Genomic DNA, 23,871 nt, shown 5'->3' on the forward strand with positions numbered 1-23,871 from the left:
GGTATTCACTGCATATTGACTGCACACAATGACAACTGTTGTCTCTTTCACAGAGATGGGGTTTGGAATGGGGCACAGGAGGTGCTCTCATGTTTGAGAATGGTGCAAAAGAGCACATCAACAGAAAGTCCTTACGCTATTGGCAAATATTCAAATACATGCCCACAATTTGCAAAAACAGACATACCCCAGCTATATATAGAACCTAAAGTAATATTATTGCTGTAATGCTACACTGAAGTTAGACGCTCAATTTACTGGGGCAGACAGCCCCATTGATAAGGCTGGGATCTGAACTAGTATCTGAATGTTCATTATGCAACGTACAAATGTCATAGAATTTACCTTTATTCTGTGTTTCACTTTTGTAGTAATATCAAATCTGCATCCTAGACAACCCTAATTTTATTAAGAAGCTAGACCTTTATAGATAAGCCTGGCAGTAAGTGCTGATGGTCTATTTATGCATTTTATGTCTTGCAGTTGTGTAACCAAGCATTCCCATTATTCAATATGCATTCACATAGGAAATTCTAGTACATTTACATTGGTGTGCATTTATGCAGAGATTTCCCAGGCTTATTATGTATGTGCATATCTGCATGTTCTCATGATGGCGTGTAGTCGAGTAGGTATGTTCTTATTTTGGTCATGATAGTACAAAAATGTTTGTATGCTCATTTTTCATATTAAAAAACCAATTCCGTCTTCCACAGATGTCTGTCCCCTTAACTGCTCATCTGTTCTCAACTGTTTGCTACCACCACCTATACCACCATGTGGTTAGAAACACAGTGGAAGAACATTCGCCAAGCCTTGTTGCTTCTTTTCACTGCTGCTCTTCTCATTGGGGTCACCATGCTGGCCATTACTTCTAACATCAACCCAGTAGGCTATTTCTTCCTAGGAGTAGGGGGAGTGTGCCTGGTTGGGTATTTGCTGAGTGTGTTTGTCGAGTGTTACCTGAAGAATCATCGCCGACATGACACAAATGAGATACCTCCAAGCAGACAAAGCCAAGCAGGGTAAGCAGTAACCTGATAATCCTTCTTACTTTAATTCTCTCTCCTCAGATATGGCCATTTTACATATTGTTTTGCTGCCGTTCCCCTATGGCACTAAACACAGATTCCACTCCAAAAGATAAAAGGTCTTTTCAGGTTGCTTTCCTTCATTATTCAGGTGGAGGTTGCAAATGTCTATGCCATGCATGTTCTGTATCTTGCCCAACATATATTTTCTTTCCCCCTAGGAACTGATCCACTAACAATCCCCAAGATTAAACAGGTCCAGGCCCAATTTTATTTTAATTTGAGTTATCAAGTCTTGCCAAACAATGAGTCAGACAAGGAAAAAGAAAAAATGCTGAAGTAATACTGCGTCTTAGCTGGGTTTAGTTTTATGAACCTTATCTCCAGAGCAACTGTTCCTTGGCAAACTTTTAAAAAGGAACTTGTAACTAGGTGTGTTTCCAGTCTTAAAAAACCACAACTTTGACAATAATAAGCCCTGATTTTGAGAGGCTCTGAATACTCCCACGTCTCCTTGGCTTCATGTACATTTGCAGGTGCTCAGCATCACCTAATTTAACCCCAGTTTACCTACTGTAGTCAAAGAGTTTAGTTGTATCTTTGCTTCCTTGTCTGTAAAATCCAGATAATAATTATCCACATCCATAAATGACTTTAACTTCTCAAATATAGGTGTCGTGGAAGTGCAAAAAATGTTATTATGTGTTTACTTTTAGAAAGAGTGCATAAAAAGACATACTAGAAGACATACTAGAAGAAAATTAGAAAATTAGTATCTGTTTACAACCTAAAAAGGAAAATGTTTCTAAAGTAACATTTTTCTCTGCAGATATTATTTTTAACACAGAACAGTTAGTTCTTGCTTAAACTAAACAAAAATACTTAATTTTCTCCACTTCTTAAAAATAGATGAACATTGAGCTAAAGTATTAAAAAAGTAAGATCCTGTTTTATTCTGAGGAATAATTAGTAGTTAGTAATTCTTAGCAATACATTTTAACTGGTAGGAGATTTTAAATGAGAGACAGGACCGTTTTGGGTCTCTTCCAACTTGAGATATTCTTTGATTCTATGATCAAGCTAAGCCTGGGACACTGAAAACCAGTATGGGTTGTTTTTTTTTTCACTTGTTTTGAGGAGTGTGGGAAAATGGCCAGATGGTCCATTCTCTGGACCAGAAAGCAAGAAATTAAGTTGGCTGGACAAGTGAGCAGCAGAATATCACACAGAACAACACCACATGAGATATCCTCTCTCAGTCATATCTATTGATTATAGCATGGTCGCTATACTACATTATCCAGACTACGTGCACCTGCATAAACTAAGCAGTAAAATAACCAGTAAAACTGCCATTCCTCTCTTTGTGCATAGGGTGAATGCTGCCTATGAAGCACCCACCTATGAGGAAGTGATGACTATGTCAGCTCCAGCAATATGGACAATTGCATCCAATCCAAGCTTAGTGCCCTCACCACTGAATGAGCCTCCTCCTTATAACGTTGTTATTGAATCATCTGCCCAAGAAGATATCATGGTGGAGGCTCTCAGGGTGTCAGTGCCAACAGGCACAAGGGGGACCTCTGAGACGGACATAGGTTCCAGGATGCAGTTGCAGCTGGTGCTGCCCCCAAGGCTGCAACGGTTTGTTTCAGACATCCATGAAGTAAAAGGTATTGAACAAAGGTTTGAGCCACTGGAGCCACTCACTCCTCCACCGGCTTATGAGAGTGCCATTAACAATGATGTCTTTGAAGATACTTTCCAGCCCTCCATATTATCATTAATTTCGCCTTCCGTGAATGAAGAACCAAACCCTCACCCCAATACAGGGTGCTCCTGGAGGGAAGGTGAAAGTGCTGATATTTTTCATGCCTGAAACTGTAAAAGTCTGTCTCACCATTATTCAAACCAGAGCTGAACTACAGACAAAGCTTCTGATCTCACTAGAAACTTTTTGCACAAAATATAAATCGATGTAATACCACAATGCTTTGTCTAGGCAGATCTGTAAAAATACTGTGAGGAAAGTTTTGTTACATACAGCAACAATTCTCAAACTGGAGACACACCTTTGTGAGGGAGGAGAGTGGATCATGAGAAGAGACAAGGTTTCCAAATGACCTCTGAAGAAGGACTGTAGGATGCAGCGAGGAGAAACTACCTTGGAACGAGAAGCAATAGGAACTGCACTGAGTAGATTCTGCCTGTGTGTTACAAACAGCAGCATTGCTGAGAGCTGTGTGATCATCAGCCACCCTAAAATTCTGACTGAGAGACTGAGGCTGTAATTCCCCATGTTGCTGTTTCACAGGAACACAAATTTATGGCCTGTGCTATTTGTTGCTACCCCTCTGCTGCACCTGCTCCATGTCCTCGGCTGTGCTGCCATGGAGTGTGGCTGAGGGTGGCTGTCCTCATTTGGGACCCAGCACCACCCGATATCTGTCACTTGGCATTGCAAAGCTGATGGCAAGCACAGCACCCTGAAACTACTGCTGTTGTTCACACAGTTATCATCCCACACAGCCTGCAATGGTGGGCAAGAGGGACAAAACAGCAGTTTTACTCCTGCAAGAGAGTCTGGCAGTAGGATACATGTATATATACACATACACATATACGTATCCTTCGCTAGGACCACCAGTCTTAGCAGCTCTACAGGAGGGTGTATTTCTTGGCTGTACTACAGCCCCAAACAGATCACTCGAGATATTTCATTGTCATCATGGCAAACATTTGCAGAGAAAGGTCAATGCTCCTCTAGCTCTCTGTAATGACATCATGCATGGAGGCTTCTCTCTGGACTCTGGAAAGTGCCAGTCTGACAGCAGAGGACACAGCTATAGCAGAGAGCACCTAAAGATAGCAGTTCCAAGACACACATGGTTTGCATCATGACAGCTCTAGGTTGCATCCAGGTTATAGCTCTCACTGATCAGTGACGGTGTGTGCTCTTTTAAAACAGGTGAGTTAAACTGATGGGCTCTGCAGCATTAAAGTGGTCTGCAGTATGCAAATAAACATTAGTGGCTGGTGAATTTCCAAATCAAAACAAACAAACAAACAAAAAATGGTGGTCCAAATCTCCTGTGAAGGAGAGGAGTAATCATAACAGCCTTGTCTCATACAATTACATCATTTTTTATTCATGTGAAGAACTATCAAACCATACGCTAGAAGCAAATAAATTATTTCTTATTGTTTGATTCTTTATACTTCAAAGGAAAAAAATACTTTTAATGTTGTTTCTAAATAAATGGGACCGCATTAAAAATACCTAGTGGTGTTGTTCATTTTTCCTCCTCAAAGAAACACTCCACTCCATGCTTTTGCTTGTGTTCTGTGTATTTTAAGATCTTGGCTTAGAAAAAGGAGAGGAGTTCCATTTCTAAATCTACAGCTGAATCACTTTAATATCATTAATGATGAAGCACCTAAGATACCTGTTATAAAATTACTATGAGAGACAAATTTGCTGAGAGAGGCAGTGTGATTTTTTCAAAGCCACTTATTTCTTGCATCTCTCTTCTGTAGCTGCAAACATGAAAGAATAAGCTACAACAAAAAGTAGCACAGGTCTTCCACGCAGAAACAGAAATGGAGTCTAAACTGGGCAACCCAAGACCTTTCTGAGTGCAATGAATTGCCAGGAATTAGGAGGAAATTCAGGTGATCTGCACAGATAAAAGTTAGCCAAAAAAACCCCTAATATATATATATATATATATAATGTCACCAGCTGTGATCAGTAGGATTTTGGTTTTAGCATCTGTAAGGGTTATTCAAGCTTCTGGACTTGTGTTAAGTTTTAGCATGTGAAACTCCTGTGCACCAAGGGACAACCGTTTGAAGCTTTGCATGCCAAGAGCTGTAAATTTGCTTCTGCTTAAAAAGGATGCTCACTTGCTCTTCCCTTCATATTTCACGTGTACTCTGCATGCCCTATGTGCCCCCCCCTCCCTTCTTCGCTTTCAATTACGTTACTTGTGCCCTTCTTTGATTTTAGCTGAAACGTATGTCAACAAAACATACATAACAAAAACTCTAAAAATAATATTTAAAAAAAAATCCCAGAACCGGTGTGCTTGCAAGCAAAGCTGCATACCTGTGAATTCTACGTGTACGCAGAGCCCCTCCCATTCCTTTATGAGCAAGACAATAATCCCGCCCCCGCCACGCCTCCTGCTCCTTGGCCCCTGCACGGCATCCCGCAGTCCCACGTCCGGCGGCAGGGCATTGCGGGGCGGAGCCAGCATGCCCTGACGGGCCGCGGGAGATGCACCGCCCCGGGGGCAGAGGCCAGGCAGGAATATACGCAAAACCTTTTCCGCGCTGCGAACTCGCCCCGCCCAGCACCCGCCTTGAAGCAGGAGCGACTGCGCATGGGCGCAAACCTCCCGGTGTGGGTGGTGTCCGGCGTTTGTTTTGTTCAGCTTTCGGAAAGGGAGGGGCTGCGGCTTGGTCCTCTGCCGCGTAACTGGTGGAAGCGGGTCTCGCGGTTTGAATCGCTGGGGCCGTCGGGAAGAAACGCGGGCGCGCGCGGCGTAGCAGCGAGGGGTGAGTGGCGGGACGAGCGCGCGCTGCTCGGGCTGTTTGGCGGGAACTGGTCCTGGGAGCGCGCATAGCGGCCTGCATCGGCCTGCCGCCGTCGGGCCCTTGCGGCCCTCCTCTGCCCATCGCTGACCAGGCGAGTGGTGGAGGCCCCTCTGCGCGTTGTCAGGCGACGGCAGCCCGCAGAGTCTGTCTGCTTCCGCTTGAGCGGGAAGTTGGGAAGTTGCTCGCTGTTGAGTCGGGCTTTGTTTTACTCTCTCCTGCCAGGATGCTGGTTGCCTGCGGCATGCAGCGATGTCACCAGGAAGCTCTGAAGAAGAACCGGGTAATGCTGGCAAAGCAGCTGGTTTTGAAAGAATTGATGGAGCACATGATAGAGAAAGACATCATCACCACGGAGATGATGGAAATGATACAGGTATGCAGGTTATACTCAACTGTACCGTTAATTTTATTCCTAGTTAAGGTGAGTGTTGTTCTTGGCAGTGGCAGCACAGTAAAACTCATGTGTTTGTCACCAGCATTTTTTAATGTGACTGTTTGCAGAACGTACCAAGCAATATGGAGTTTGCTTGCAACACGTAGCGTAACTGTAAGCTGCTTTTGGCAATATGGATTTTGTCGGAGATTTATTAAATTGTTGGCTTGTGTGTTAGTATGTAGTTGCAGCATGCTGTGCTTCAAAAGTCAGGTGGTATCCTCCAGTCTTTTGTTGTCATTTTGTTGTCATTTGTCAAAGTAGGAATAATACCTACTTCCAGAATAATACTGTGAAAGTAAGTGAAGCACCATATTATAAACTAGCTTGTTGTTGCACTAGTACACCTGTTACTGAAAGAATTTGTATTTCAAATATGTCTCTGTAGATTGCCTGGAGATCCTTACAGGATCCAAGGCTCTCACTCTCAGATAAAAATGCTGTTCACAGGCTTTTGTTACTCATACTGAGCAGTGGGTACTATGAGAAGTAGTTAGAAATAGCTTGGGATTGCTCCCAAAGGTATGGTAGTACACTGAAGACTGCAGAATGGAGATATGGCTCTTCAAAGAGAAAGCAAACTGGAAAGGTAGTTACTGAAGATGCACATCAAATGCATCTCAAGATTCAAATAAGCAAACAAGGGTCTTTTTAGTCCCTTAGTAAGGTTGATGATCCTGTTGTAAGAACAGATGCTGAAAAATAGAATTATGAGATATTTGCTGGGCACTAGTGCAGCAGGTATGAACCTGAGACTGATAAGATTTTTGAAAGCAACAAGGAAATAACTTCTTGATTAATTTTGACTAGTGTGTGTCAAAGATAATGTGAAATTTCTCATGGGACCTGTCAAGGATACTTGTGCTAAGTTGTAGAGACACAGGCAGTTTTACCTGAAATAGCTCCAATCCCTAGTGGAAAAAGTCAAAGGTACAGGAAGACAGTGAAAGTCAGAGAAGGAATCAAGAACTTTTTTTACTGGTTTTGGCTGGAATAGAGTTGATTTCTTCATACTAGCTTGTATGGGGCTGTTTTGGATTTGTCATGAAAACTGTGTGGATAACACAGGGATGTTTTAGTTACTGCTTGTACACTGTCAAGGTGCACAAGAAGTTGGGAGGGGACACAGCTGAGACAGCTGACCCTAACTGACCAAAAGGATATCCCAGACCATATGGCATCATGCTCAGCAATAAAGGCTGGGGGAAGAAAAAGAGGGGACATTTGGAGTTATGGTGTTTTTGTCTTCCCAAGTAACCATTATACATGATGGAGCCTGGCGTTCCTAGAGATGGCTGAATATGTGCTTGCCCATGGGAAGTAAAGAATTAATTCCTTGCTCTGTTTTACTTGTGTGGACAGCTTTTTCTTTACCTATTAAACCATCTTTGCAGGATGATGATCCTGCAAGTTTTTTCAGTTTTACCCTTGACTGAGGGGCTCCGTGGTCGCAGTCCCATTTCAGATTCTGGAAGGTTTCAAAATGATTCCAAGAGTGAGATTAAGACACAAACAAGGTCAGATGCCACTAAACAACCTATTTTATTTTTACGCCTAAAGCTAGAATGACAGAGTAAGTGGGAGGCAATTAGGAGGAAAGTTAAGCAAGTGATAGTTACTGCCAGGGATCCACCAGGGATCTGTCATCCATTGGGTAGCTCTCAGGTTTCAGGCCCTGGTAGTGCTGGCAGTTTGCAGGTCTCGGGTCCTGGTGGTGCAGTGAGTTCGCAGGTCTCGGGTTCTGCTGATATCGGAGTCCAGGTCCCAGTAGTGCTGGCAGTGCTTGGGTCTCAGGTCTGCTGGTCTCAGGTTACAGGTTTTGGTCCTGGTGGTGGATGGCCAGTTGTAACCTGGGTGTTTTGTGGCAGTTGGTGGCAGGTGTTGCCTGAGGACACTGCAGGCCTTGTCCCAGATGTTGGTGGCTGATGCTGCTAGAGTTTTGCTTGAGCTTTACACAAGCTTCAAGCATTCTTTGAGTTTTAGCAGTTCACAGTGATCATGCATCTTCTGCTTTAACTCACTGAATTTAAGCATTTACAGCAGGCCAAATTAAGCAGGCAGTGTAAGCAAGCATTTTTCTGTAACAAGCAAGCCTTAAGCCCATTATTTTAGCAAGCAAGCTTCGAGACAATAATTCACAATATCTCAGCCTTCCACACTTATGCTGTGTGTTAAGAACCACCATCTCTCACACACACACCACATGCTAAGAGGCATAATCTCTTATAGAAGTCCACTGGGGTTAAATAAGGACGCTGATGAAATACGAGTGGTTAGTAGGGATGTTGAGTTGCTGGCCTGAAGTTAGTCACAAAAATGGGAGGGAGGGAAAGAAAAGGAGAATTTAAATTGGGTAATTTAGAAAGATACCCAAAAAAATGAGATTTTTAAAAAATTATACGCACTTTTAAGAAAGAATAATGAAAAAAATGTGTTTACTGTATAGTGGACATGATGTAAATATAATTAAGTAGATGAAGGCCCAGATGAGAGGGATTTCGAACACAGAACAAAAATCGTAGTGGAAAGCAAGTGGGACAGTGGATACGTATGTTTTTAGAATGAAGTAAAAAATCCGCTTCATTAATGCCTTCTTGTCAGAGCATCAGGTATTCTTCCAGAGCTCTGGGATGGACCTTCAAAATAGCAGATATGACAGCAAGAGCTTTCTCTTGCTTTTTAAACAAGGTGAATGCTCTGTCAAATAATCAAAAACTAGCAGATCGTGTAGATACTGAGATCTAAATGCTCTTCGTTGATACCAGTATATGGAGCTGGTTATCTTTTATGAACTAATGGAGAAGTGTTACCAGGAGAAAGGGCCAAGTATTTTCATACTTCTGGAAAGGCACAGGTGAGATATTTCTGTATGCACTTCTAGTCAACAGTGTTCTGAAAGTTGAGGTTTCCATGGATATAGGAAAGGGTACTTGCATTGTCAAGGTGAAAAGGCCATTTATGAGGAGGCTGAAAGAAGGTGGCTTGTTTACTATAGCAAATGGAGACTGATTTATAGAAAGAAGTTTGATAAATAAGGGAAAGGACAAGAGGACAGTGAAGTCAAGGGACATTGTTGATACAAAAATAAATGCTACTAGTCAGTCATGAATGAACATATATCTGAAATTTCAGAGTAGGTTCATAAGCATTGGGTCAACAAAATTCTAAAGTAGCCTTCCAATGTGATGGGACAAAAGCCAAACTATTTTTAACACCAAGCTTTATACATTTTGTAAAGGAAACCAAATCATGTAAAATGTTCTGTACCAGAGGATTTACACATCTGACTCTGCTTTTTTTTTCCGATTTTCCTATGATTGCTAACATAGTCTTAGTCTTTGGTTCTGTGTAACTCAGCATTTCTTATCCATGAGAAGGAGAGATCTTGGAGCTAAGTGGTAATTAAAAATATATAGGATGAATTCCATGGAGTTTACAAAATTTATATTTGATACCTAGTGTTTTAGTATATGATGTTTTGGTGTGTTTTAGATTTCACAGGGAAGGCTATTTGTTGGCAAGTGTCCTGTTAATATTCTAACAATTAAACTCCCTGAGAATCTTTTACAGATATATACATTTCATTTTTGATTGTTACTTTTTCGCATACACTACTGTATATTGTTTCACTCATCTAAATGTTACAGTCTATATGTATGTAGCATCTTTTCAGAATTCTCTCCGTAAAATAAGTATTTTACTGAAACTTTTCTTATGCTTTGTGTTATTTGTGCGTGAGACAATAAACCATTGGGCAGTAGCGGAAACATATTCTGGACTTTGTGCATTTAGTCAGGGGAAATAGATACTATTAGAACAGTAACTGGAAGTAAAAGTTTAGAGAGAACTGGAAGAAAAGTTTAGAATTGTTGACTTGCTATATTGTCATATACTCTCCCCATTGTGCTAATAGGAAGAGAGGAGTGGGAAAAGCTATAAAAATGGATCTAGTACAGCTAAGCACAGTTATGAAACGTTTACATGAATGAAAAAAGTTGAGTTGTTCTGAAGTTTCGTTCAATATTGATTGCATTGATGTGCTAAATTTGAGTGTGCATTTTTTTTTTCTCTGAGTCTAGACCAAGTCAGGGAGCTTCAGCCAAAATGTGGAATTCCTCAATTTGCTCCCCAAGAGAGGCCCTAATGCCTTCACAGCCTTCTGCGAAGCTCTACGAGAAACCAAACAACAGCATCTGGAGGCAATGATCTTGAAGACAACATCCAACCTAAGCAATGGGATTGCAAGGGTACAACAGTTTTAAAAAAATAAAATGGATATACTGCATTTCAGATTGGGTTTGTGCACTAAGTGATCTTTTCCAAATGGGAAAAAAAATAATTGTTTACAATGGACAGGATGAGTTTTTGTTGCAAATTGGAACTTACAGTAGCCTTAGTAAAAGCAGAGGGGAAGAGATTTGGGAACAAGAGAATTTTTACGGAGAATCACAGGATGGTAGAGGTTGGAAGAGACCTCAGGAAGTCATGTGGCACAACTCCCCTGCTCAAGCAGGGTCATCTTAAGGAAATTGCCCAGAATCACATCCATATGACTTCTGAATATCTCCAAGGATGCATCCTCATGGATTCATCCATGGAGGAAGAATATCTCCATGGGTAACCTCCTCCAGTACTTGGTCACCCTCACAGAGAAAAACTGTTTCCTGATATTCAGAGGGAGCCTCCTGTCTTTCAGTTTGTGCCCTTTGCTTCTTGTCCTGCTACTGGGCCTGGCTCTGTCCTCTTTTCACCCAGGTGTTTATGTAGAGATTCCCCTATATGAGATCCCCCTGAGCCTTCTCTTATGCAGGCTGAACAGTCCCAACCAAAACTCCCCTGGCTGCACCCCAGCGAGAATGAGACCAGGACCTGAACCCCCAACTCCTTAAATCTGAAGCATGACACTAATGGCATGAAATATTCTTATTGATGAGTCTGGGTGTCAGTCAAGCTCTGCCGCATCCATGCCCCCCTTCCTTGATATCTCACACCTGTGGGCAGAGCACTCAGAATGTCCTTGGCTCTCAGACCAGAGTGATTAAAAACATTAACTCTGTCCTGGGGTATTATCTTCTTGTTCTCAAACTAAGTCCAAGTAATGACTGTGCTAGCTATGAAAAGGAAAGGTTTGTAACTGCATGAAGAAAATTAAGTCATTTCCAGTCTGACCTGCACACATTGATAGAAGTGGTGCTGCTATCCTGGCATGATGTTCCATTTGGATGTGAATGATAATACTCTTTTTAAAGTCATATATTAGCATATGTAAGTACATGTATCTTTGTTCCATGATACCTACAGACTTGTACCGTAGTAAAAAGAATAGCTGGTTTATGCTTCTCTTTTTCATGGATTTGTTGGTTATCTTGTAGCTTGAGTGCTGTTCTGGATCAAATCTTCCATTCTCTACCAGTGAATCCTGTAATTCAAAGAGACCATGCTGGATTGGTGAGTCACACATGACATTGTGAATACTTGATTGGCCATCTAATTGTTTGCTTCTAATTTCTCTAATACTCAATTCATAAGCTTGCTACAGCTTTGTTCATCCCAGGAATACAGACTCAACAGTGAACTGACTGTATTCTGATCAGATGCGGGGGGCAGAATTAGGCTAGAAAATGAAAGTGAAATAGCATATTGAAAGAGAGAATCCAGTCAGTTTCTAGTCAGCTTCATTTATTTATACAGGAATTTTTGTCGCCCAAACAATGAAAATATCCGATTTTACTGATGCAAAGATTTTCTTCTTTCTTAAAATTTGTAGTAGAGTTTAATTGAACTGGAGCTGTGTAAAGATAATGATTTTGGCCAGAATTTCTTAACTTAGTCTTCCTTCTTAGCAAATAAATTTAAGTACATGGACTTATATATATTACATGGGCCCAACATAGATTTCTGTAGCTTTTGTTAAGTGCAGCAAATTAGCTTTTCTTTAGCAAGCATCTGTGACTTAGATCAGGGAACTAGTTGTTGGGATGGCTCTTCCTGCTAGTCTTTATTTTGCCTCGGGTAATTCCTGAAGTACTCATGTTCCATAATCGTAGGTTTAACTGTATGCTGGTTAGTAGGAGTGCTCTCTCTGGTGTTAAAGAACAAGTATCTAGATTTTGAAGGCCATTTTTTATTTTTTAATTTTTTTATTTAGGTGCAAAGGTTTTATGTTTGGGTTGTTCTGGGTTTTAGACCATGCGTTCTCTAACCAGGAGAGCCATGTCTCAGAAGGTGAAAAAATATTTCAAAGGAAATAATTAATGTCATAAGCTCCTTTTCTTCAGGACAGGGCAGGAAGTGTTTGTCTGCAAATGATGAATAGTTGATTATCATTCCCCATATATGATGTTATCCAGAGGAAAGGGTTATTCAGAGGCAGATGAACAAAAAAGGGCGTTGCACTTTATGTAAGTTAGAAACATCTAGTTTGATTGCTTATGCATGTGTTCAGCAAAAAATAAATAATTGTATCCAGTGAGCATGGGAGGCCTTAAATGAAAGGAAAAGCATTATTCTATTTGAGTATTTCTAGCAATGGTTTGTCAACCTAACTGTAAAAGGAATAACATACTGTTCAAAATGACAGAAAGCACTCATCTCTAATTTTAGATGAGAATTCTGCTTTCATAGTCTTTAACTAAATTTACTAGGCCTTAGGTAAGGCTAACTCACATATAAGACAAAAAAAGTTGCCAATTAAAATAATAAAAAATAAGCATGTAATTCTAGTACTTTTGATCTTTTTCTGCTATATTTCATTCTATGGTGAAGAAGAATTTTTAGAGGTGTGAATAGTATACTACAGGAATATGCCTAAGACCATGTACTTCAGAGTTTGCCAGTTACTACCTTAATGCAGAGGCTTTGTAGCTGGAATTTTTTATTGTTACTGATATGTTTATTTGCACAGAACCAATGGAACATTCCTTGGATAATAGAGATGGTCCCCTGGTTCCTTCAGTGAAGCACTGCACTCCTGAATTTTATCATAATCATCAGCACTTGGTAAGTAGTTGGCAGAGAAAATCTCCTTAAGATGTGAAAAATATGAGGTGTTTGTATACAGCAATGGAGCACATGCTACTTAAAACTGAGCCAAAATGCATTAGAATCAAGATCAGTGGTGTGCTATCTATGTAACTAAAAGATGTTACCAGTGTTGTTTGATTTGATGTGGTTCTCATTTGCAAGTGTCAAGAAATTCTGAGAAGTTCTGTAACTCTATGCAAATCTCTGTCTCTGGTTTTTGTTCATGAAGAGCTTTGTGAAATGTCTTCTGTTCTGTTGCTCTGTGTAGGCTATCAGTATTATTGTGTCTTATTTGTCTGCATCTTCATCTCCTTAAGTGTGATGACACACCTTTCAAATGACTATAATATGCTAGAACTGTGTTTCAAATAGTAGTCACAGTCTTGGCTGTTGTAATTGCTACCTGTACCTGGAAGAGTATCTCCTTAGGTTCAAGAAAAAGGTCAGGATTCTGCGCTGGGTAGTACTGGTTAGAATAGCCTGAGTTTCTGCAGCATTTGAAGTTATGTAGGTAGACTAATTACTTTTTGTTTATTCTGTTTGTAAAGCATATCTTCTGTTGGAGTGGGCTTAAAGGAAAAGAAAAAAATCCTTTCTTGTATACTTTACGAGGGTCACGCAATGTGCTAATGCTGAACACTCAGTCACAGGCTCTATGTACAGCAAAACAGATATTTTGTTTTAACTGTCTGTTGGAGAGATCTAATTAGGCAGCATCAGTGTGAGTTTGACTTGACTCCTTTTACATCTATGCTTGGGTACACCCTATTTGATATGCTCCTTTGGCATTAAATTTCACTTCCAATTTACAGCAGTGTTAGTGAGTGATTTGTTGCTGTTAGAGTGGGAGAGGCAGAGAGAGAACTTAATTTGAAGACACCCCTCTTAAACTAGTTCTTTCCCTGTTAACCTTTTTTTGCCACATGGATGATTTTTGGGATCAGTGACTGACAGTCCTTTGCTGTTACAATTGCACTCATGCTATTTTACATCTGTGTTCCCAACAGCAATTAAGAAATGTTAGCTAGGTTTTACATAGTGTTGTCCTAAGGCCTTTGTCGGGGATGATGGAAATATGTGTGGCCATGTTGGGGTGAGAGTGGGGAAAGGGAAAAAAGTTAGCAAGATCTAATTCACAGTTTGAAATGTATAAGCTCTGTTTATTTTAAAATGATAAATAAGGCAAGCTAGTGTAGCATCTTAATAATAGTGTTGTAGGATCATCAGTTGTGAAGACTTGCAAATGCACTTAGTTGTCTTTTGCATCCTTTGCAATTCAAACATTTGTTTTATTTATTAAAAAAATACAAGTAAACAAAACCAAACAACCTCTAAAAATTTGACCTCAAGAAATCCTGCGCATCATATATCAAGCTGATACGTAGGGATTACTGTTCTAGTCTAACACTCTGTTATTTCCTTGTGTAGTCTAAACTTAGCTGTTTAAAATCTTCTTTTCAGGCATATAAACTGATATCAGAGCCTCGGGGCTTAGCGCTTATTCTCAGCAATGTCCATTTCAGCAGTGAGAAGGACTTGGAGTATCGTGCAGGGGGGGATGTGGACTGTACTTCCCTGGAGATGCTTTTCAAGAATCTTGGGTATCAAGTGACTGTCTTTCATGATCTAACTGCACAGGTAAGGGCGATGGATCCTAGTACTTCACAGCCAGTACAACTGAGAGTTTGTAACTGTTCCATAAACATCTTAAGATGTTCTCTTGGATATAACTAAGCTTAAACAGGAGGACGTGAATGGTCACTTAGGAATGAAAAATAAGGCTAAATGGGATGATGTCTGCTTGCATTCTGACAAGTATGAAGAAGCTTGGAAGGCAGAGGACTTACAATAGAAAGTAGAATCACAGAGAACCACAAGAGATACTACTCTAGTCTGACCTCTTGTGGTATAATACAAGGGGCAAGAATTTCTTGACCACACCTGGCATGTGTGTTAAAACCACAAATGAATACATCTCCAGTTTACTCTAGATAGGGTTTTCTGGTATTCTGCTATCCTAAAAGTTAAACTTTGCAAATATTTGACGTAGACTTTGCAAGTGCAAGTGGTGGTTTTTGTGTCCTTTCACTGATGCAGTCAATTGCTATCCTGTTTATCAGTCTCCTAGTATCTGTTCAGTTAAGTTCTGCTCTTTCAGTCTTTGCTCAAGTAGTGGCTGTGCTTCGCTTTGGGAAATTGGTAATGTTCCATGACTGACTGAATCAAGCCACTGTCTTTCTCTACGAATGGCGATTGCTGCCCTGTCCAGCCTCATTTGTTCTTATTCCTTTTAAATCCATATGAAAACAAGTGGTATAGAACCTGCTAAAGCATGTTTTATTCAAGAAGGCAGCTTTTTGCAACATTAGTAATAGGACTTTTGCACCTGCCATGTTGTCAGTTTCTAAAGCTTTCGACTTGTAAATTGCTGTTGTGTTTTCGTCACTAGTGTTTGGCATACAAGTACAACTGATAAGTTGCTCTGATGTCTCAGCCAGACTTAAGTGTTAGCGTAAAATCTCTATATAATGTGAGTTGTTTTCTTCTGTGTTGAATCCATGTGTACCAACTCAGATACTTGCTGCATCCCCCTACTGAGCAGTATAGAAATGTAGATATCCTAAGTGAACAGTACTTCGTGATGTTATGCTTAGGACTGAATATTACATAAAAGAACAAGAACATTTTGCTGTTGTTTTTATGGAACATGTCCTGTAAATTTGATGTATGTAAGGCTTATTTCATAACAGGAGGACCATTTGTGTTTTTCCCTGTGTATTGACCCCCTTTCCCTGTGGAAGTCTGGAAAGCATTAAACATTTTTTTTTTCTCTTCTAGGAGATGCAGAATGCATTGGAGAGATTCTCTAAACTGCCAGATCATCAGGATGTGGATTCATGTATTGTAGCTCTACTTTCCCACGGTGTAGAAGGTGGGGCTTATGGCAGTGACGGCAAACTACTACAGGTATATTGCTTTGTCCTCATGTGTTGTGGGTTTTCTCTTGGAAGGTAACAACGGAAAGAGGGGAAGAAAAGTTTTTTTAAAAAAAAAAATAAAGTGAAGTGATGGGAGACTGAGGATGCACATTTTTTAAGATGGCAAAAATAAGGGCTTGTGGGAAGAAAGGGGCAGGAGGCTGTCCATGAGAGGTCTGTAAGATAAAGAATGACATAGAAATAGGGCAAGTGGGGGAAGCTATTTAATTCTCTTTTTCCTGTACAAGTATGAGGTAGAGTGCTTGAACTCTGACTAGTAGGAGCTAGGGGTGAGGGTGGGAAAGGGATGTGTTTGTCACACAGTGAATTTGAAGATAAAAGAGAAGATACCAAGATTAGTGAGGTAATAGCAAAAATGAAAGGAAGCAAGGTGAGACTAGGTGTGGCTCATAGAAGGCTGCAGTGAAGATTATTTACTGTCTTCTCTCAGTTGCAGGAGGCTTTCCGTCTCTTTGATAATGCAAACTGTCCGAATCTCCAGAATAAGCCCAAGATGTTCTTTATTCAAGCTTGCCGGGGAGGTGAGTGCCCAAATACTAAAGGCCATGTATTTGACATGCCATTGAGTCTCATTTTACACACATACACACCCTCACATTCAACTTGCTGTCAACTCTCCTCTTTGCTTCTCTCAGGTGTAAGTGGGACTCATATTCACCTCCCTCTGCCCTGCTGCTGCTGCTACTGCATCTGTTGCTCTGTAAGTGTCTTTTGCTCTGCATGAGGTGTGTGCATTGACTTGCAGACCCCAGAGCACCTTAGTGATACAAAGCTCTATCATATCCCACTAGTATATAGAGGCTTTTTCTTGCTATGCCTGCAGTAGGGGGAGTGGGGCATATGGTACATCAAATTGCAGCACAGCATGGAGTGGTACACTAGCACTGGAGTCTTGTCTGAGGTCCTGTCTTTTTCTTGGTCCTGGATATGTTGTGTCTCATGTGTTGCCTCTCAGGCTATCAAAGTTGGCTCCTGGTTGTGGGTTTTTTTTCCTTTATCCTGCTAAATGACGTTTCCTTACGCCTGTTGTAGAAACAGAATTCTTTTCTTGTTTCTCCTAGGTTGAATCTTTTCCCACTCTTTCCTTTTTTTTCTTCTTCTTTTTTTTTTTTTTTTTAATTCTGCTATTCGCTTTCCCTCCTTTTGTAACTATGTCTGTAACTACCTACCTTTCAGATCTGCTAATGACCAGTTTTTTCCATAAAGTGTCTGGCCTTTGAGGTTGCTGGGAAACTGCAGATACTCCAAAGTGAAGTTCTGTCTTAGAAAGCTTTGTTTTTTCCCTTGTGATAAAGAAATGTTTCTAGCGTTTATGCTTTCCCCCCTTTTCCCTTGTTCTTTCCAACTGACTCCCTTCTTTTTCAATTTACCTGAGCTTTATAGTTTGTCCTCTAGCCAAGAAAATGTTTCATTAATTTGTTATCTACTTGTGTGTAGTTCCAATGCAGAGAAAAATCTGAAGTGTACCTGAAATATTCTGAGTATCAAAAATATTTGATCCTTCTCAGCATTTGGAAATATTGTAATGTGCATGTTTACAATATAAATTGAACGTGGTTGCTTTCCTTTACTTTATTGAGCCTTTAGATACTCTTGAACAAATGTGAGTACACAAACTCATAACAGTCTGGAAATAGGTGTAATAACCCAGAATTGGCAGCTGACATAATTAGGTAATTAGGTTTATTTGACTGTAATGTTACCAAAATGGGTCTGTTCACATCAACAAATCAGGCTTGCCCTTCTGATTCCCAAGAAGGTTTCAATTAAGAAAGCTATGCAAAATGCTGCAGAAGTGGAAGGGATAGTGCAATAGGCAAAGGATTGAGACTTGAGCAACTGAAAGAGAAAAATCTATTAATTTAAAAAAAAAAAAAAATCATAGAAAATAGAAAGGGTTGTTTTGGGAAGGACCTTAAAGATCATCTGGTTCCAATGCCCCTGCCATGGGCAGGGACACCTTCCACTAGGCCAGGTTGCTCAAAGCACCATCCAGCTTGTTCTTGGACACTTCCATGGATGTGGCATCCACAGCTTCTCTGGGCAACTTGTTCCAGTGCCTCACCACTGTCATAGTGAAGAATTTCTTTAATCTACATCTCCCCTCTTTCAGTTTAAAGCTATTACCTCTTGTCCTATCACTTATTCTATACTACCCCTTGTAAAAAGTCCCTCTCTAGCTGTCTTGTAGGCCTCCTTTAGGTACTGGGAGGCTCTTGAGGTTTACCCAGAGCCTTCTCTTCTCCAGGCTGAACAACCCCAACTCTCTAAGCCTGTTTTCGTAGGAGACGTGTTCCAGCCCTCTGATCATCTTCATGGCTCCACTCTGGACTCATTCCAGTAGCTCCATGTCCCTCTTATCTTGGATGCCCCAGAGCTGGAGTCAGTATTCCAGGGGGGGTGTTGTTAGAGCAGAGTAGAGAGGGAGAATCACCTCCCCTGACCTGCTGGTTGTGCTTCTTTTTATGCAGCTGAGGATACGGTTGGCTTTCTGGGCTGCAGGGGTACATTGCTGGATCATGTTAAGCTTCTCATCAACCAACTCCCCCAAGTCCTTCTCCTCAGGGCTGCTCTCAGTCAGTTTTCTGCTCAGGCTGTACTTGTGCTTGGGTTTGCCCCGACCCATTTGCAGGACCTCGCACTTGGCCTTGTAGAGCTGAAAAAGCATAAATTTGTCTTTTTTAATGTCTCTCTTAAACCTTGAGTAATAGTTGAAGCGGAAAGCTACTTACAAAGTAATTGAGCTGCCAACAGAATATGTGTACCTTTTCATGTTAGCATTCAAATCTTAGACTAGCCAATACATTTTCTTTTAAAGTAGCATTTAAAAGACTTTATAAATATTGTGGACAACTTTAGATTAGTAATCAATCTCTTCAGGCATGCAAGGTAGCTGGAAACGGTTGAAACAAAATGAGAAATGCATAGGTTATTCTTTTTCTCTAAGTTTATGTGGTAAAGCTTTTCTATCTTCTATTAATGACAGATTAAAAATGTACATAAAGAAGAGTTGGTACGGTCCACTTAATTTCCAAAGGGCCTTTGGCAGGAGTCTACTAAAGAATCGAAGTAGTCCACCTGCTGTCCATGGAACAAAAACCAGCGACAACAGAAAGCAATAGGAAAAGAAAAATAGTCATATTTCACTATGACACAAAATGAGACTTTGAAGCTGTGTTTGATATAGTAGTTTATCCAGAAAAGTGGAGAACTTTGGTAAATAATGACAAATAGGTAGTCAGCCATTATTTAAATCAATTGAGAGAAGAGTGATCTGGAAGCCTCAGTAAAATTTAAGAGGCTGGATCAAACTGAGTGGCAGTTATTGGTGACATAAATTAGAGGTTAAGTATATAGAAGAATATCTTGATAGGATTAGTGCTCTACACAGTTTTGTTTTGTTGGTAAGTTGGCTAGAGTGGTGTTTGAAGACATGTATGAGGAAGACATCTAATTCTGAAGCTTTAATTAAAAAGGTTTTGACTTTATATATTATGGGATGATAACAGTGTGAATAATTTAGCTTGGCTGTAAAGTTACCTGAGTTTTATCTGAAATAACAGACACTGTGTACAGTACTCTAAATTTTTAAAAAGATATAGAACTAAAAGATTTTGGAGAAGTGTAATAAAAGTAATTTTTCAAGTGTGGTTAAAAAAAGAAAAAATCGCATTGCTACCTGAAAGAGATGGAAGTACCCATGAAATCTTGAGCTATGGAGCCTTAATTATAGGCCTGTCAGACAATTGCACCTCTCCCACTGCCACTTTCATTTTTGGATGAAAATAACAACATTGCTGACTTATGAAGTGACCATTTCCTGTGTATAATTAAGAGATGCCACCAGTGCCACTGCCTGTGAAAGCGTTAGAAATCCAAATGCATTTCTTAGACACAACCTAGCAACAAAAACCTAGAGCCATCATAACAGGAAGGCCTCTGAAGGGATGCTTATGCCTCCAAAGACTACAATCTGACCCATGCTGTTAAGGAAGTAAGTAAAACAGTAGCTTCTCATCTTGCAACAAAAGAACAAAAGGGCAAAATCAGGTAGAAATCCTGTAAAATGTAGTTATATTTTTCATACAACATAGCTAGACTATTAAGCTATTGCCATTAAGCAGTTAGTCTAAATTACAATGGAAACTCTGCATCGTGTAAACAACCAGTAGAGAACATCTCCACCTGTCATAATACATACTACAAAGGACATTAAATGTTCTATAGGTTTTAAACCAGTTTTCCTGTACTCATGTTTGGGGTCAAATTATTTTGTATGTTACTATTGCACAATTTATGCTTTTAATTAAAACAAGTGGGATTTTAGTCAAGATTTAGAACTAGGTGGGATACTTGGTCTGTTTTTTCTTGATGTCTTGGAGGAACACCTTAGCAGCAAAAATGATAGCTCTCACTCAGTTCTGCAATAAATACATTGTTAGCATTGCAAACTAGACTAGACATTTTTGAACATTTCTGTGATTCGTGAAGGTGGAGGCCAGAAACTTTTAGGGCTAGGCATCAAATCCTTCCATACATGGTGAAGAACTATCAGAAGCTTAATTGCTTTCTGATTATCCCATGACATGCATAGGAAAGGAGAGGGGAAAAACAATATCAGTCATGACGCGGACTAACAGTCACATTAGGCTGAGCGGGTTCAGTACTTGTTGGTATCTGCATTAGTTTCTGCAGAACTTTCAGATGAGTTTAAATAGCAGCTGAAAAAGCTTAAAGTTCATGGTTCGTTGAAAAGCTTTCTGCATGACAGCAATTGTGGCATTACTGACCAGAGCAGTAATTCAGGATGATTTTTTTTTTTTCTACCCCCTCACCCCCTCCAGATAAGACAGACCGGGGAGTGGATCAAAGAGATGGGAAAGAATGGTCAGATTCCCCAGGTTGTGAGGAAAGTGATGCAAACAAGGAAGAAAATCTCAAGCTGCGCCTGCCTACATGCTCTGATATGATCTGTGGATATGCTTGTTTGAAAGGTACTGGAGAGAGGCCCTAATAGTCAGGGCATAAGGAGGTTTTCTGTGTCTATGTTTCCCAGAAACCTGATAATACATGTTTTCTTCTCAGGCACTGCGGCCATGCGAAACACCAAGCGTGGATCCTGGTATATTGAGGCTCTCACCTCTGTGTTTGCAGAGGACTCCCGAGACACTCATGTGGCTGACATGTTGGTGAAGGTGAGCTGGAGCATCTTTGCTCTCCCATAGTTAACCTGGTTTCTGAAGTGCCTTCCAGTGCTTCAAATTGCTTGCATTAATCTACTATTAAAGCAGTTGTTCTTGCCTTGCTTGTTGCAAAAATATTACTTCTTTCCCTGTTTTTACATATATATTTATATACAGTTCCACAGCACTTTAACCGAAGTCAAAATGTTGTTTCTTTTACTCCTTTCATTTCCTTGTGTGATTTCATGGTGAATTTATGAGGATTAGTCTGGCTTGCCAAGAATTACTTTTCTATAGAAATAGCCTTGTTTTTTTTTTTTTTCAAGTAGATTCATTCCCTGAGCTGGCTCACCAAATAGCTGCACAAGCACTTGCACTCACATAAGATTAAGAAAATGGGCAAGAGGGAGTGAAGACAGCTGTGTGACCACAACAACTTGAGCTGCTGTGGAACTGAACCCTAGTTCTTTATCCTTATAATTTACAAAGACAATAGATAGGGCACTACTTAATAAGTTAAACAGAATAATTTGTGAGTACAGAAAGCAATGACATTTTTCTTACTTCTGTCGTCTTAATCCTTCCAGTAACTTTGTTTTTTTTTCCAATCTCACATCTAGGTGAATAGGCAAATCAAGCAACGAGAAGGCTATGCCCCAGGCACAGAATTTCACCGCTGCAAGGAAATGTCAGAATATTGTAGCACACTCTGTCGGGACCTTTACCTTTATCCTGGCTATCAAGCAGGAAAATAACCTGCCAGCTCTGTTGGAAGAGAGATACTGCCAAAGCTGAACTTTGAGTATGGATGTTGAATTTCCATTCTTATGGGCTGTGACATCAGATGCTCAAGCAACGAATGCTTGTTTATACCTGGCCAGTCCAATTCTTGATGTCTCTTTCTAAAATAATCTGGCAACTCTCTTTGTAATCTGATACAGTTCAGGGTTTAAAATTCCAATATCCTCACTCATTCCGTATGTATAGACATTGAGGATCAGCACTGGAACCTGGAAGAAGTGGGAACATCCTTTGGAAGGAGACATAAGGACATCAGTAAGCTAAGTGAATGTGAAAAGGCAAACAGACTATTCATAGAATTTTTTAAATGTTAAGCCTCTCTGAAAGGAAAGTTATTTATAAAATACTACTTATCTTATGCTTGTATTTAAATTTTTTTTAATACTTTCTGCCTGATTCTTCAGTCAGGACAGCCAGCTCCTGTGCACGTTAGGAAAGGGCTCCTTTATGAAGGAGAATCCTTCCCCTGTCTAAAATGGAAGGTTATTTTGAGTACTTGACACTTTCCTATCCATCTCGATCACTTGAAAGTCTCTTTTTGCACATTCCTTCTGTAGCCAAGTTAAGAGAACTACAAGACATCCCAGTTTATCAGAAAACAAACAGAGATCCAGAATTTCTCATGTAGGCAAATAAGCCTTCATGAACTGCCCCAGAAATAATTTTGAATCTAGAAATTCTAGATTAGCTTCCTTTAGTCTCAAGACTGAACAACTGCGTAGAATATTACATTTGAGGAATTTGTTTGCCATGGTATCTGTGTGTCTCAACAGGCATAGCATTCAATCCACCAGCTTCTCAGGAGTCTATAAATTGCTCTGTACAACTGAATCCCTGAAACCCTTCAGCCTTGTACAAAAGGATCTTTTGTCTTTTGTTTAATTAACAAAAATATTCAAGGCAGCTCTTTACAGTCTAAGTGTGTTGCTTGGATTATTTATCACTGCAGTTTGTTTCCCTTTTAAATGAAAAGGAAGAGTTTCACCTTATTACTCTGTTACGTGAGTTTTCTTTCTCAGCCACGATCATTTAAAGCTAGCTAATGTTGTTTGCAAAGTGTCATTTCGGTTGGTCAATAAGAAATGTTGTGACATAATCAATCACTTCTTTTGAATATTTTCTGCACAGCCTCTTCATGTTGTAATTTGTTTCTTGCTTGTGTCCAGGAGATGGGAATTTTTCTCCTTTTGTGGTAGAGCCTAAACCCTGGTATACTGGGTTATTTATGGACTACAGGCTGTTCACTTGAGTCTCAATCTTCTCCATTTTGTAGCAATAAGTTGGTATAGTTTCTGGCTTACTCTTTTTATGTAAGTGTGGCTTTTAAAAACTTTTTTTTCAGCATAAATTATGAATAGGAAGCACAAAGGGATATGGAGGGAGACTGGAAAATTAGGCATGAGCTTTTTTATTGTTCTGCCTAGGAAAATGAAGGCTGTGTTTCGTCCAGCTGACAAAGGTGCATCAATAACACACATCTTGAACTTCTCTTAGACACAACATGTGATAAACAGAACAAGGATTATACTTGCCAATTGGTGCCTTACTCTGAAGTTTGAAATACCATTTTAAGGGCTATTGTACCTCCCTGGAGTATAACCACTTTATTTGTGAGTGCTCCCTCTTTGAAATGGTGCAATATTTTACAGATACATATATTGATGAAGCAGTCCACCATGATGGATTAGATTTCTGTAGGATTGCATCAAGTTGCATTATCACTGCCAATTTTGTATATACCTATTGTATACTTGTATTTTACTGCCTTGAGGTGTCAAAATAAAGAATTATTGTTTGATTGA

The 23,871-nt window shown here is 40.0% G+C and overlaps 2 protein-coding genes across 4 annotated transcripts; both read left to right on the plus strand.

Moving 5' to 3' along the window:
• Positions 1-777: 777 nt before the first annotated feature.
• On the plus strand, positions 778-5,659 carry TMEM139 (transmembrane protein 139; the record flags this gene model as incomplete). The annotated part of the gene is made up of 3 exons (XM_080348015.1): positions 778-1,025; positions 2,406-2,881; positions 5,109-5,659. 3 exons carry the CDS (start codon positions 778-780, stop codon positions 5,657-5,659), a joined length of 1,275 nt encoding a protein of 424 aa, XP_080204141.1.
• On the plus strand, positions 5,267-23,871 carry CASP2 (caspase 2). 3 transcript variants are annotated; one of them, XM_080352880.1, is made up of 11 exons: positions 5,267-5,591; positions 5,853-6,003; positions 10,143-10,310; positions 11,436-11,511; positions 12,968-13,062; positions 14,548-14,724; positions 15,925-16,053; positions 16,516-16,606; positions 20,930-21,079; positions 21,171-21,280; positions 21,889-23,871. In XM_080352880.1, the coding sequence occupies exons 2-11, from the start codon at positions 5,854-5,856 to the stop codon at positions 22,021-22,023; spliced, it is 1,281 nt and encodes a 426-aa protein (XP_080209006.1). In that variant the 5' UTR covers positions 5,267-5,591; position 5,853; the 3' UTR covers positions 22,024-23,871. The 3 variants fall into 3 exon arrangements, with proteins under 3 accessions (XP_080209006.1, XP_080209008.1, XP_080209007.1); XM_080352882.1 differs by lacking the exon at positions 21,889-23,871 and adding an exon at positions 16,721-16,785 and having other exon boundaries at positions 21,171-21,284; XM_080352881.1 differs by lacking the exon at positions 20,930-21,079.

Source organism: Nesoenas mayeri (assembly GCF_963082525.1).
Source record: "Nesoenas mayeri genome assembly, chromosome: 1".
NCBI lineage: Eukaryota > Metazoa > Chordata > Aves > Columbiformes > Columbidae > Nesoenas > Nesoenas mayeri.

What these genes read in the sequence shown, in the direction of transcription:
- CASP2 (XM_080352880.1), top strand. Translation starts at nt 5,854, where the DNA reads ATGCTGGTTGCCTGCGGCATGCAGCGATGTCACCAGGAAGCTCTGAAG. An exon ending in TAAGCAATGGGATTGCAAGG is followed by an intron (nt 10,311 to 11,435) that starts GTACAACAGTTT and finishes GTTATCTTGTAG; the next exon opens with CTTGAGTGCTGTTCTGGATC. An exon ending in TATTCAAGCTTGCCGGGGAG is followed by an intron (nt 16,607 to 20,929) that starts GTGAGTGCCCAA and finishes CACCCCCTCCAG; the next exon opens with ATAAGACAGACCGGGGAGTG.